Below are 12,520 nucleotides of genomic sequence, written 5' to 3'. Positions count from 1 at the left end.
ATCTTCTTCCAGTTTTTCTCTTAGAAAGGCTACGGTTGGTATGTGTCTAACAGGAAATTTTGAGCATCCTTCCCAAGTCCCAACGTACACAAATACTAGGCGAAGGCCACGGATTATTTCTGTTGATACGACAGAATGCTGTGGCAAATATTGACATGTAAATGCTGGAGCAGTGACTCTTATCATATTGCTCTCTTCTTGCCTTCAGTGATGCAAGATCAACAGTGCATTGTCAAAGTATATGTAAATGGATGCTTGGGCACTAACTGACCAATCCCAACTTCCCAAGCAAGTTTGTTGAGGCCACCTTCTTACTTCCTCCATTTTCTTTTACAACACGCATATTAAAGATTCAAATATTTAAAATCATTAACCATTAATTTAGCTAACATTTTTTAATTGTTATAATACAAATTCGATACAATTGGATTTGTAATTAAACATACTATCTAACTCTCATAAATGTAAAAGTATAAATATTATGAAATAAATAAATAGTCAAAGTGTAATTTAGGAGATCGTGCCATGTTAAATCATGTTTTATGAAAAGGAATGAAGGGAGTAACCCATAGACCGGCGGTTAGGTCTGTGCCTGCTTTTTGGAGCTGCGGTTTACCAGTTTTCACTCCATACATATGATGTATCGATAATACTTGAGCGCTGGCGTCCAGCCATCCGGACGCTGCACGGCACAGTCCGCCTCGCTACTCCCGCTCGTGCCACTCTTTCACGCGACGCGTGCTCCCTCCCATCACCCGCCCCGCTCGTCGTGCTTCCCGTCGACACGGATACGCCGCCTCCACCGCAACTCGCGTTCAGAATCGCGCCTCCCGCCCGGACTAGCGCTGCTCTCCGCGGCCACGTGCGCCATCCGCCTGCTGTGACCACTGCCGAGGCCCGTGCCTCGCGCTTGGACTAGCACCGCCCTTTACGTCACTCCGTGGCATCGAACTCTGCGCTGACATCGAGCTCCTCGTCGACGAGTCTTTTGCAACCGTATGTTTCATGCGTTTCAGATGTATGTTTCATGCGTTTAATCTTTATATTTCACGTGTTTTATCTGGATGTTGCAAAAGAATCTGGTGTTGCATATGTTGCAATAGCTACATATGTATGTTTCAAGTGTATGTTCCGCATGTTTCAGCTGTTTCAGACATATATTGCAAATATATGTTCAAAATGTTTCAGCTGTTTCAGACGCATGTTGCAAGCGTTTCATCTGGATGTTACAATGACTATACACGTATGTTTCAAGAGTATACTGCATATATTGCAACAGTCGGACGGATATTGCAGAGGAGATGAGACATTAGGACGGGGAAGGGGTGCGGCCAAGACAGCATGGCGGAGGACGGTGGAGCGGCGGGGGATGGCGCCGCGGCGAGGGGAGGAGTGCGGCACGGCGAGGGGAGGAGTGAGCGTGGCGGGGAAGGAGTGAGGCGTGGCGGGGAAGGAGCGCGGCGGGCTTGACACAAGGGCGTAGGCGGGATGCGATTGAGGCGCGGGATGGGTCGCATGTGGCCAGCCGTAGTTGTTGGCGTGAGATGGGTCGCGGGCCGCCGGGACGCGATCGCTGGCGCGGGATCTGTACGAGCGCGGTGGCGTCCGACATGCCACGGGTGCAGGTGTCGAAGCTACGTCCAGACGGGGGTAGCGTCCGGGCGCTAGCCCTGCCATGCCAACCAAACGACGCCAGCTGACAAACTAACAACAAAGTAGCAGAAGCAAAAACCAAAGAAGACCTCACCCGTAGGTCATGTTGATCAAATTTGGATCGCGTCGCTGTCGGTGACGGTGTCGAGTGATACCAAACAGACGGAGAGATGTCCGGTGTTGCTGTTGCATCCCGATCAGCTCTGTGGATGTAGAAAATCCGGCATGATCTGCACACATGCAACACGTTCCTTTCCTTGTAGTTGTAGGCTTTGGACTTCCGTTCCAGCATGCGAACAAGGAACAACCAACCCCTGAGAGTCTTCCGTCAGGGAGAGGGAGACTAGCTGTACCGTCCGCGATCACGAGGCGCACGATGGACGACGGTGGCCGCGAGCACACTGGCTTTTTCTTCAAGAAGAAATGGAGGTAGTAGCCCGCCGCAGCTTATTGTCCCATGCGAATCTGACGTGGCTGTGACTGTGAGCAGCTGGTCGCCCACCAGCCACCACCGACATGCATGGGCTGGCACGAACGTGCGACCTGATCCATGCTCTTCGGACAAGCGCCCTGTTCGCCTGAGCTCATGAAATAATATTTTTTTCTCACAATATTTTAATATAAGTATTAGCATAAACTAAATTTTAGCATCAGCGCACATGGTGAAGGACTTCGTAATACGATACAGAGTATGCTGAGCCGGACCCCATCTGTCAGTAAATATTCTATGTCAGTCAGTCAAGGAGTTTCCGGCTGATGATATGTCATTTGCAAGGGCCAGGGCCGGGGGCGAAACCAAACGAGAGGAAAACATTTTCCCGGGGTGTCACTGTCCATCCAACGTTGATGGCTTATATATCCATAACACAAGCTGCATCTTGTTGCAGCCCAGGGTCGGTGATTTTGAAAGAAGAAGAAGAATAGATCATTCCAAATCGACGCCTCTTTTTTTCCCCCCTGAAAGTGACTTAGAGCATGCTTGGCAGCACGGGGCAGTAGAATTGCTCAAAGAACACTGTGGCCCAGTATGACAGTATCGACAAACGGCAAAAATAACACGGCCAACATTTATCCGTCCAAAGATAAATGTGTGGATGATGAGCTGAAAGTCATGTCCAGCTCAGCTGAGAAAAAGAGCAGACACTTCTGGGTCCCTGACGGGTGGGCCCCCGAGGAGACCTGCCTGGCAGCCGCAACCCGCCCCCCCCCCCCCCCCCCCCCCCCCATTCAACGGAACGAGGTGGGTCTCGCTCCTGTCCTGTCGTCTCCTGCCATTCGCGTCCTCCTCCTTCCAAAGTCCCACCCCACGTAGAGGAAAAGGAAACAAATCAATCAAATCTCGTTGCGAGCTGGGCGGCGAGCGCGCGCCGCGCCATGGCGAGCAACAGGGCATCCGGCGGCGAGTACGAGAGCGGCAGCGACCACGACGGCGCGCTGCAGAAGCCGCTGCTGCCCAACAGCGGGAGCTGGTACCGGATGGGGATGGGGTCGCGCCAGTCCAGCCTCAACGCCGCCGGCACCTCCTCCATGGCCGTCCTGCGCGAGTCCCACGTCTCCGCCTTCCTCTGCACGCTCATCGTCGCGCTCGGCCCCATCCAGTTCGGCTTCACCGGCGGCTACTCCTCCCCGACGCAGGCCAGCATCATCCGGGACCTCAACCTCTCCATCTCCGAGGCACGCCCCTCCCTCTGCCTGTGAATTCTACTACTACTTATGTTTTTGCCTTTTTGCTCTATCTACCCCTCACACACACTCACGTTTCCAAACTAATAATTGATGGCGCGGCCGCGCAGTTCTCGGTGTTCGGCTCGCTCTCCAACGTGGGCGCCATGGTCGGGGCGATCGCCAGCGGGCAGATGGCCGAGTACATGGGCCGCAAAGGGGTGAGAAACAACTCTGCTCCTTTTCTTCATTTATTACTCCTTTTTCTTCTTTGTTTGTATTCTGTCCGGAGAGTCGAGAGTAGTATGCGCTACCTGCTGATTGAAATGTAAAGCACACTAGTTTTCTGTCGGTTGACGCCTGTGCCGAATTTGTTGTGCGGCTTCGCTAAATCGGATTATGACCTTAGTTTTCGTGCTCATAAATTCGTTAGATATATCTTTCCCATTGACATGGTCATCATCGATCATGCAGTTGGGCAGAAAAGACGTGACTGATATATATTTTACCAAAGTCCAGTATTTATTTACAGTTACTTTGACTGAAGGTGTTTTCATCAATTGAAGAGATCAAATTGTACTCTTTTTCACTAACAGTAACTGGCTTGCTAACTGTTTTGCAGTCATTGATGATTGCAGCGATTCCGAACGTCATTGGTTGGCTTGCAATCTCCTTTGCAAAGGTATGGCACTATGTGTTTCCTTTGCTTATTCAACATATTGCTTGACAGATGACAACATTAGGCTTGATGACTGTTTGATGTCTGCTTTACAGGACTCTTCATTTCTGTATATGGGACGCTTGCTTGAAGGTTTCGGTGTCGGTATCATTTCCTATGTGGTTAGTATAATAAAACTCCATCCCTGATTATTTTCTGCATAGGAGATTTATGACTTGAGAATTAGAGTACGTGTGCTGTTTAAGCTGTCCAAGTGAGAAAAAAAAGAACAAGATCGACTGAGGTATCAGCATTTTTGAGACAAACTGATCTATCCCCATGAAGTTATTTTTATTGGCAAAACAACAGTGGAAGCATGGACTGGTTATAATAACAGCTAATTTTGATCTGTGAATTTCGTGACACCAGGTACCAGTATACATAGCAGAGATATCTCCTCAGAACATGAGAGGGGCTCTAGGCTCTGTGAACCAGGTTTGCTTATACTCGCAAGCATCTTTTCTAGTTGTGAGGTTGAGGTAAACACTTGGCTTGTTTATGAGGAACTCATTGTGCACTTGTTCATTCTACAGTTGTCTGTAACCCTTGGTATCATGTTTGCCTATTTGCTCGGCTTGTTTGTTCCCTGGAGGCTTCTTGCAGTAATAGGTAATGTGGCTATACCCTGATACACTAGTGGGTCTGCCGTTGTTATTGCTGTTAGTTTGCACTTCAATTCTGATATTTCAGCTCGCATGATCAGCAGCATCAAATGATTTGAGCAAATATATTGAATAATAGAAATATAGTAGGAAAATATTTTTATTTTGACCCTATCTAAGATAACTTTTTTCCTAAATTGTATGATGCCATACTTGTAGGAACCTTGCCCTGCATAGTGTTGATACCTGGCCTATTCTTCATTCCGGAATCTCCAAGATGGCTGGTATATACATGCACAAGTGGCATAATGAACTCTGAATCATTGTGCCAAACTGAAATTTCCAATGGACATTTCTTCCCCTTATATTTCTAGGCAAAGATGAATATGATGGATGATTGCGAGACTTCTCTACAAGTTCTGAGGGGATTCGATGCTGACATCAGTGCAGAAGTGAATGATATAAAGGTAAGCACTTTCTTTCGTTCTTAGACTGATTGAATATGATTTATATGAGCAATCTTCCCTTTGGGTATCATTAGTTCTTTAACATTGAGCACACATGTACTTCATTCTTATGAAATCAGTGGGATTAACTTTTAGCTTTGCTCCCCATTATGCAGAGAGCAGTAACATCAGCAAACAAAAGGACTACAATCCGTTTTCAAGAGTTGAACCAAAAGAAATACCGAACGCCCCTAATTGTAACTTAACTTTATCAGCTTATCTCGTACCTAATTAGTATTCACATTTTGTAATTATCAGTTTGTGATAATGCCACAACATTTCGCAGATAGGAATTGGTCTACTTGTGCTGCAACAGCTAAGTGGAATAAATGGTATACTGTTTTATGCAAGTAGCATCTTCAAAGCTGCAGGTAAGCTGTGCATTTGTTCACTGGCTTGTAATTTTCATTACTAGTTGGCCATCATAAGTTTTAGGCAAGAAATTTTGGGTATCTTGCAAATTTAATTGGTAGACAACCAACATAAGTATCTTATTGGCAATGCGGAATTGTGTTATTGGACTACAAAGTATAAATATCAAAACAGTAAACTGGGATAAAATGGCCTTATTGTTTCTAATGCATTATAACAGGTTCAGAAAAAGCTAATAACTGTATACCCTTATAAGTGGTAACGTGGTTTATCATTCTCCTGCCTTGATGAATGATGACATTCATTGTTTATATTCTTACAAAAGCATCACGTCTTCTTTGTCTTTGTCTACAACAGTGCTAGTGTAGTCGGTTTTAGCTTTTAATTTAACAATCAAATTTCTTCAGGTCTCAAGGACAGTGACTTGGACACATTTGCACTTGGAGCTATTCAGGCATGTGAATAATAACTAGACAGATTTTATCTAGTCTCTATATTTTATTTTAAGTTTCTAACAGCCTTCCATGATTCCATCAGGTTCTTGCCACTGTTGTTACAACCATGTTCTTGGACAGAGCTGGCCGACGAATCCTCCTTATTGTAACTAACTTCTGCTTCCCTCTAATGCTATTAGCTGGTAAGTTTTCTGTAGCTTAATTTAATTGCCACTTCGAATTGCAGATTTCTTCTGCTGGGATGACTCTAAGCCTTCTTGTAGTTGCTATTGTATTTTACATCAAGGTATGTTCACGTTCCTTTGCGACAAGATTCTGATGAGAAGATAGTAGTTCTTCTGTACTCTTTGCAATACTGCAGTACATGGTTTATGAAGATTTTGGTATGCAGGATTGTTGCAGGGTCTCTCATCTCATTTCACTGAATATTCTTCTTTCTTATCATGTTTTTTTTTGTTTCAGGATAATGTTTCACATGACTCTGACTTGTATAACATCTTAAGTATGGTGTCCTTGGTTGGTGTCGTGGTAAATCTGTCAGTTACATTTCATATGAACATTTGTTTTTAAATTTGGAATCTGTGCCATAAATTTTTGTTCAAATACTTCATCCAGGCTTATGTCATTGCCTTCTCCTTCGGTATGGGTGCCATTCCATGGATCATAATGTCTGAGGTATAGTACCTTAATGGATAACGAAGATATCTCACTAGATGCCTCTCTCCCAGTTTTAGGTTTCCACTGAAGAGCACTGTTCATATCCATAATTCTAGAGCAAGTGCTCTTAGGCACAGGCTGTAAGCAATCTGAAGGCTTACTTCAAAACTTTGCTTTTTGTAGATCCTCCCAGTTAGCATCAAGAGTCTTGCAGGAAGCTTTGCGACCCTTGCCAACTGGTTGACATCCTTTGGAATAACAATGACAGCAAACTTGCTGATCAGCTGGAGTGCTGGAGGTTCGTATGCATTTGTGCTTATCTCTTGTGTAGAGTAGGATCATATATGTGAACTATCAGAACTTACACAGGTTACCTTTGTTTCCAAATTGTACAGGTACATTTGCCTCCTACATGATTGTGAGTGCCTTCACTCTCGTGTTCGTAATCGTTTGGGTGCCAGAGACAAAGGGAAGAACCCTCGAGGAGATACAATGGTCGTTCCGCTGAGCTCCAGCATCATCAAAATACAAAATGGCTCTTCGAGTTTTGTTGCTTTAGATAGTAAGAATATGGTTATTCATCTGCAATGGTTCTTCAAGTTTTTTGTCGCTTTAGATGGAGAACTGAACATTGATTCACATAATTGGTGTTTTTGGCTATTCTTTCGCAGCTCAAACCACTCGATGAAGGCCACACATTCTTTCTGTTCATAAAAGGTCCTGTACATGAGATTTTGTACAATGTTGTTTTAACTTTATCCCAATAGGCTTGTAAATGCTTGTGCAGTAACTCTTATATTACTTTTCTTCCCTTCAACATTGTTAGATAAACGACAGTTGCCAAAATAAAATCTAAACCTTGGTTCCAATATTCAATGTAAACACGAGCATATCTGTGTATTGTTCTTGATAAATCACTCAAGCACATTTCTTAAAGTCTGCCTGCTTTTGACATTTTTCCAGTTAATAGTCCCATTAGTACTGCTGCTAACGGCCTTGTTCTGACAAGGTTCGGTTAATTTAAACAGGAAGCAACTCAAGTTAGAAAACCGTACACTGAACCAATTCCAGAAGGAGGATCCTTTGATGGGTCCCCAAATGCTTACAGGCATACCTGCACTTTTGACTGGAACAAGATTTGAAAAATGAATGTTGAAAATAAGGTGAAGATCTTCATATGCCAATTCGCCGGTCAAGCAAAAGTGCAAAACATTGCAAGACAATTCCGTTGGCATCCCTAAGGAAAACATTGCAAGACGAGGAGTCAGGTTGGACACCCTCTGTCCTATGTGCCACAGATTTGATGAAGATATGGGCAACTTATTTCTCAAATGCAAGGAAATGCGGCTATGTTGGCTGCTGCTGGATTTGGATGAGGTGAGGGTAGACTACTGTCGTTATGCTCAATCAGGGATATATTAGAGGAAATTTGGGAGTTTGATAGGGATAAACAGAAAATTATTCTCCTACTATAGTGCTGGACTACTCGTGGTCAAACTTGAGATGCTTTCCCTCTCCAAGAAAGAATGACTTATAATTTGGAACATAGAGAGTACGAGGCATCAAACTAACCGTGGTCAAAGAATTATACAAAGTTTGAAGTTTCAAAATTCGTTCATGCCTCAAGGATCAAGTACGAATGGAAATATTGTTGATGGGCCGGCCGTCATCTGATCTGGGCCATGAGCAAATCAAACGGCCCATTATCTCACGTTCCCAAGTGGCCTCGTCTGCACTGTGGACTGGGGAACCCAACTGATCACTCCGCTCCCATCCATGGCGCTGCAGTGCGGCGGCGGCGGCGGAGGAATCGCAGCCAACCTCGCGAAGGCGAAGCTATCCTCCTGCGCTGACGGCGAGGACCGCCTCAGCGCCCTTCCCGACGATCTCCTTGTCGACATCCTTCTGCGCCTCGTCACCACCGCCGAGGCCGCGCGGACCAGCGTGCTCGCGCGCCGCTGGCGCAGCCTCTGGGCCCTCCTCCCGGAGCTCCGCTTTCACTTCGGCCCTGATGGCCACCGCATCCGCGAGCTTCTCGATGACCCTGAAGCCGCAGATCTCCGCCGCATCTCCGTCACCGCCACCGAAGGCTCCGGTCCCGATTCCGCTTCCGCGTCGGCTTGGCTCCCCGCCGCCGCGCGCCGCCTGGCCGGTGGCCTTGTCTACCACAACATGGTTCCCAGGAGCGACGGCGTGGAGGATGCTGCGGGAAGAGGCGGCGGCATTGAGCTGCCCTGCTTCGAGAAGGCCACCACGATTGAGCTCAGGCTAGGGTTTCTCGGTCTCTTCTTGCCATCCTCCGGCACATTTGCGCGGCTTGCCGAGCTCAGCCTCTACCGCCTCCAACTCCATGGCCCTTGTGAGCTCGGAGAGGTTGTATCTTGGCCTCGGTGCCCATGCTTACAAAAGCTCAGGGTCTGCCAGTCTCTGGGGCTAGACAATCTCTCCATCCACTCGAAGTCCCTCCTACACATAAAGCTGGAGAGCATTTGTGGATTACGGCAGCTCACAATTGTTACCCCGACTCTCAAGCAGTTAGAAGTGAGTTTCAGCTTGCTTGATGATGATCCAAGTGCCCACATCTCAGTGCCTCAGCTGGAGTCCCTGGTGTGGATTGATTTGTATCATCCACGATGTGTCCGTCTTGGCAATTTGGAACAACTCGGACTGCTCGGCAGTTATTTTCTTGTGTATGGGCAACACGACAATAGAGAGCCTAATCATCATAGTCTGAGGCTCTTGCAGCGATTTCAGGTCCTAAACACTCTTGTTCTTTGGCTCATTTTTCAGAAGGTGAGTGGAGTTACGCTATCGGGGAACTTGCTAATTGCTACCAAGCTAAATTGTGACAAAGCTAACTTGGTGTTCAAGAGGTATTTGATTAGGTGTTATGCCTAACTTAGGGTAGTCTGTAGAAATTCAAGAGTCTAAATTAAAACATAAATAATGTGGCTTAGGTTTGGGTTCATTTTATAGCACTGAAGCAATTGGTATTATTAAATAATGTGTGCAGCGTTTGGGAATTACTCCAAATGCCATATGTGTGTCTAGAAAATGCTTCAAGGGAACACACATAGCCACATACTACCAATCTGATGCACTAGTACACTAGTTAATAGTTATTCAATGGTTCATGGCATCTTAGTGGTTAAAACTTGAATAGTTATGGTTTATACTTGCACAATATCTATTCTTATTCACATTTTCGCCATTGGGAAGTGACTTCACAACTAAAGCATGTTTATAGATGCTTAGAATATTTTTTTAATCAAGAAAGACTAGATATGCAACTACTTGTTTTGCATAGGTAATATAAAGCAAACCTGTTAGGATATAGGACCTTTTTGTGTGATAATCAGTTATTTGAAAATTGGATTCCCCCTTTATCCTGCCTGATCTTTAATTTTTTGGTAACATCTTATGGATCAACAGGACATAGATGGGTTTGTAGATGGGTATGAGTACTTGATGGGAGACATAACAATGCTCCCTCAAGTTACGGCCTTGCACCTGAATGTATTCAACCGAGGTCATGCTTCTGGAGCGAGTTGTTTCCATATGATAAGGATGTGTACTGGTCTGCAACGATTGAAATTAAATTTATATGCTGATACAAACTTGGAGGTAAAGCTCTGTTTGTTTACTCAAGAAACTAGGAAGCGATAGAAAGCAATTGAGTTGTTGTAAGGCTCTCTGGAAAAAGTATTGCCTTTAAATACTATCAATATGTTAGAAACAAATCAGAAATCAATTGAGTTTTTGTATAGTTCTGTTCTGACAAGAATGGCATGGGAGTAGTTATCGCCAAAAGGTTTTATTGATAACGTGTTGTCAGTTGTATAAGTTTTTATGATTTGTGAAAACTTAAAATTGTTTATGCCTCATCACTCCTATGCAAATAACAACCATATTGCTAAAATCAATTGGCTTCCAACAAATTACCATTGTTAATTTTTGTTGTGGAAATCTGTTGATAGAATAGCTACTTATCTAGGCATTTGTGTATTTTGTTACTGCTCTCTTTATTTTATTCCTGATTGCATTTGCCAATATATTCGACGGTAATATCATGCTCTTTCTTCTTAGGCACAATCTGTCCATTTGGCTGTGTTTGTGATCAACCAACAGAGTGGAAGACCGAGAAACTCACTCTGACGCGCCTTGAAGTAGTAGTAATCATGGACATGAAAGGGACTGACCATGAAATTACTCTTTTGAAACGACTATTCAATTGTGCGGTGAATCTAAAAAGGTTTAGATTAATGTATGGGTCAAGCACTGCAAGCAAGGCCAATGAAGTGCATCGGAAGTTGCTAAGCTTTGCTATGCCAGAAACAAACGTAACTCTGGAAGAATTGCCTGGATAAGGGGTAACAAGCTGTGGTTGCTCGTCGCTCGCACCAGAAGACATGATTCGAAGCATTGGCTTTCTTTTGTGTTTGTCATCATGGAAGTTACCGCTGCTTGTAGCTTGTTAACTTATAATAATCCCCTAGGCATGTTGCACTGTGGAGGATCATCCTTGTTTTTAAAAGCTTGGACTGCTTAAGATCCTTATATATAATTGTTTGGACCGCTTAAGATCCTTATATATAATTGTTTGTTGAAGGTGAGAGATCGTGCTGCCTGAATGTTTACATAATTGGTTACACATTATCACATATACGCTGTGTATCAGTTACATGAAGTTGGATTTGGACCGAGGCACGACTGATATTAGTCCCACTGCAAGCCTCTCCTCATCTTTTAATTGAAAATGCAATCATTTTAACTGTAGAAGACTTCAAAAAAAATCAATATGGGAACGGTAAAAAATGCACTGAAATTTGAAGTTCAGTGAATAAGAAATCAGTAGGACTGAGCCATGAATATGACACCGAGCCCTGAACCTAAATGTCATGAGTTACTTTGCTAGAGATGGGGAGGACAGGAGGAGAGCCGATTGCTAGCCAGCCGCATCAAGAACACCAGGCAGGCAGGCGTGCTGACGCCGCGCCGGTTACTTCAGGGGCACATGAACAGAGCAATGAACAGAGTGCAAACAGTAAGACGCATGTTGCGCAGGAGCGTAAACAGTGTTGCGCAGGAAAACGAACAAACAGTAAGACGCATGTTGCGCAGGAAAACGAAGTGTGGCTGACGTGAACGGTGAACATTAACGTGAAGGCTGACGTGAACGGTAAACATTAACGTGAACAGTAACGGAAGGCTCTCATAGGCCTAGGATTCTCGGGCGATTAAAGAGAGTAGTTATTTCTTTGATTTGAACCTGCTCACTCAGGTTCAAGTTCTTAACTTGATATAAGTGCTTGTATTTTTAAAAAATTTATTTCCAGACGATTTAATGGCGTTCTGCTGACCCAATAAACTTATTTAAACACGTTGTCTCTTCTTCTATGATTAAACTGATTTCTTTAACGTGAATCTACTCAATCGGGTTCAAGTTCTCGACTTGACATGAGTGCTTGTATTTTTCTTGAATTTATTTTAAGGCGATTTAATGACATCATTCTTTCGGTGGTAGGCAATGTGCCCATCAACAGCGAAACATCTTTGGTGACTTCGTCAATCTCAAGATTTATCGGTCTAACTCAATTCTTCGGAGGTGCTTATAGGAGTAGTGTTGCATCTGTACTGAGTATCAAGTATATATATATATATATATATATATATATATATATATATATATATATATATATATATATATATATATATATATATATATATATATATATATATATAGAGAGAGAGAGAGAGAGAGAGAGAGAGAGAGAGAGAGAGCTACTATTCAGCAGCTGGCCATAGAATAACTTATTCTGTGGCCACTTTGAGTTACGATAGTTACTATTCTAATTTACGATATTACAGTAACTCCTTGCTAAGTGATTTACTATA

The 12,520-nt window shown here is 44.1% G+C and overlaps 2 protein-coding genes across 3 annotated transcripts; both read left to right on the top strand.

Annotated features, from left to right (window-relative positions):
- The first annotated feature begins 2,899 nt into the window (after nt 1-2,899).
- LOC136511659 (sugar transporter ERD6-like 4) lies at nt 2,900-7,415 on the top strand. Its single transcript, XM_066505704.1, has 18 exons — nt 2,900-3,327; nt 3,447-3,536; nt 3,938-3,997; nt 4,090-4,155; nt 4,403-4,468; nt 4,567-4,642; nt 4,855-4,919; nt 5,010-5,102; nt 5,258-5,338; nt 5,428-5,512; nt 5,921-5,967; nt 6,051-6,113; nt 6,195-6,254; nt 6,431-6,496; nt 6,584-6,643; nt 6,809-6,923; nt 7,021-7,187; nt 7,297-7,415. The coding sequence occupies exons 1-17, from the start codon at nt 3,028-3,030 to the stop codon at nt 7,131-7,133; spliced, it is 1,506 nt and encodes a 501-aa protein (XP_066361801.1). The 5' UTR covers nt 2,900-3,027; the 3' UTR covers nt 7,134-7,187; nt 7,297-7,415.
- A 144-nt stretch (nt 7,416-7,559) lies between these two features.
- On the top strand, nt 7,560-11,238 carry LOC136511660 (putative F-box/FBD/LRR-repeat protein At3g49030). Of its 2 annotated transcripts, XM_066505705.1 has the most exons (3): nt 7,560-9,418; nt 10,058-10,249; nt 10,712-11,238. In XM_066505705.1, exons 1-3 carry the CDS (start codon nt 8,402-8,404, stop codon nt 10,778-10,780), a joined length of 1,278 nt encoding a protein of 425 aa, XP_066361802.1. In that variant the 5' UTR covers nt 7,560-8,401; the 3' UTR covers nt 10,781-11,238. The 2 variants fall into 2 exon arrangements, with proteins under 2 accessions (XP_066361802.1, XP_066361803.1); XM_066505706.1 differs by lacking the exon at nt 10,712-11,238 and having other exon boundaries at nt 7,560-9,498; nt 10,058-10,162.
- The last annotated feature ends 1,282 nt before the right edge of the window (nt 11,239-12,520 follow it).

Source organism: Miscanthus floridulus, chromosome 16 (genome assembly GCF_019320115.1).
Source record: "Miscanthus floridulus cultivar M001 chromosome 16, ASM1932011v1, whole genome shotgun sequence".
NCBI lineage: Eukaryota > Viridiplantae > Streptophyta > Magnoliopsida > Poales > Poaceae > Miscanthus > Miscanthus floridulus.
The sequence above is the reverse complement of the archived record's forward strand: the minus strand, read 5'-3'. Positions and strand labels throughout refer to the sequence as shown.

Coding starts and splice junctions, on each gene's coding strand:
- LOC136511659 (XM_066505704.1), top strand. CDS start 3,028: ATGGCGAGCAACAGGGCATCCGGCGGCGAGTACGAGAGCGGCAGCGAC. Junction 5,513..5,920: donor TAGCATCTTCAAAGCTGCAG/GTAAGCTGTGCA, acceptor AAATTTCTTCAG/GTCTCAAGGACAGTGACTTG. Junction 6,497..6,583: donor TGTCCTTGGTTGGTGTCGTG/GTAAATCTGTCA, acceptor TACTTCATCCAG/GCTTATGTCATTGCCTTCTC.
- LOC136511660 (XM_066505705.1), top strand. CDS start 8,402: ATGGCGCTGCAGTGCGGCGGCGGCGGCGGAGGAATCGCAGCCAACCTC. Junction 9,419..10,057: donor TTTGGCTCATTTTTCAGAAG/GTGAGTGGAGTT, acceptor ATGGATCAACAG/GACATAGATGGGTTTGTAGA. Junction 10,250..10,711: donor ATGCTGATACAAACTTGGAG/GTAAAGCTCTGT, acceptor CTTTCTTCTTAG/GCACAATCTGTCCATTTGGC.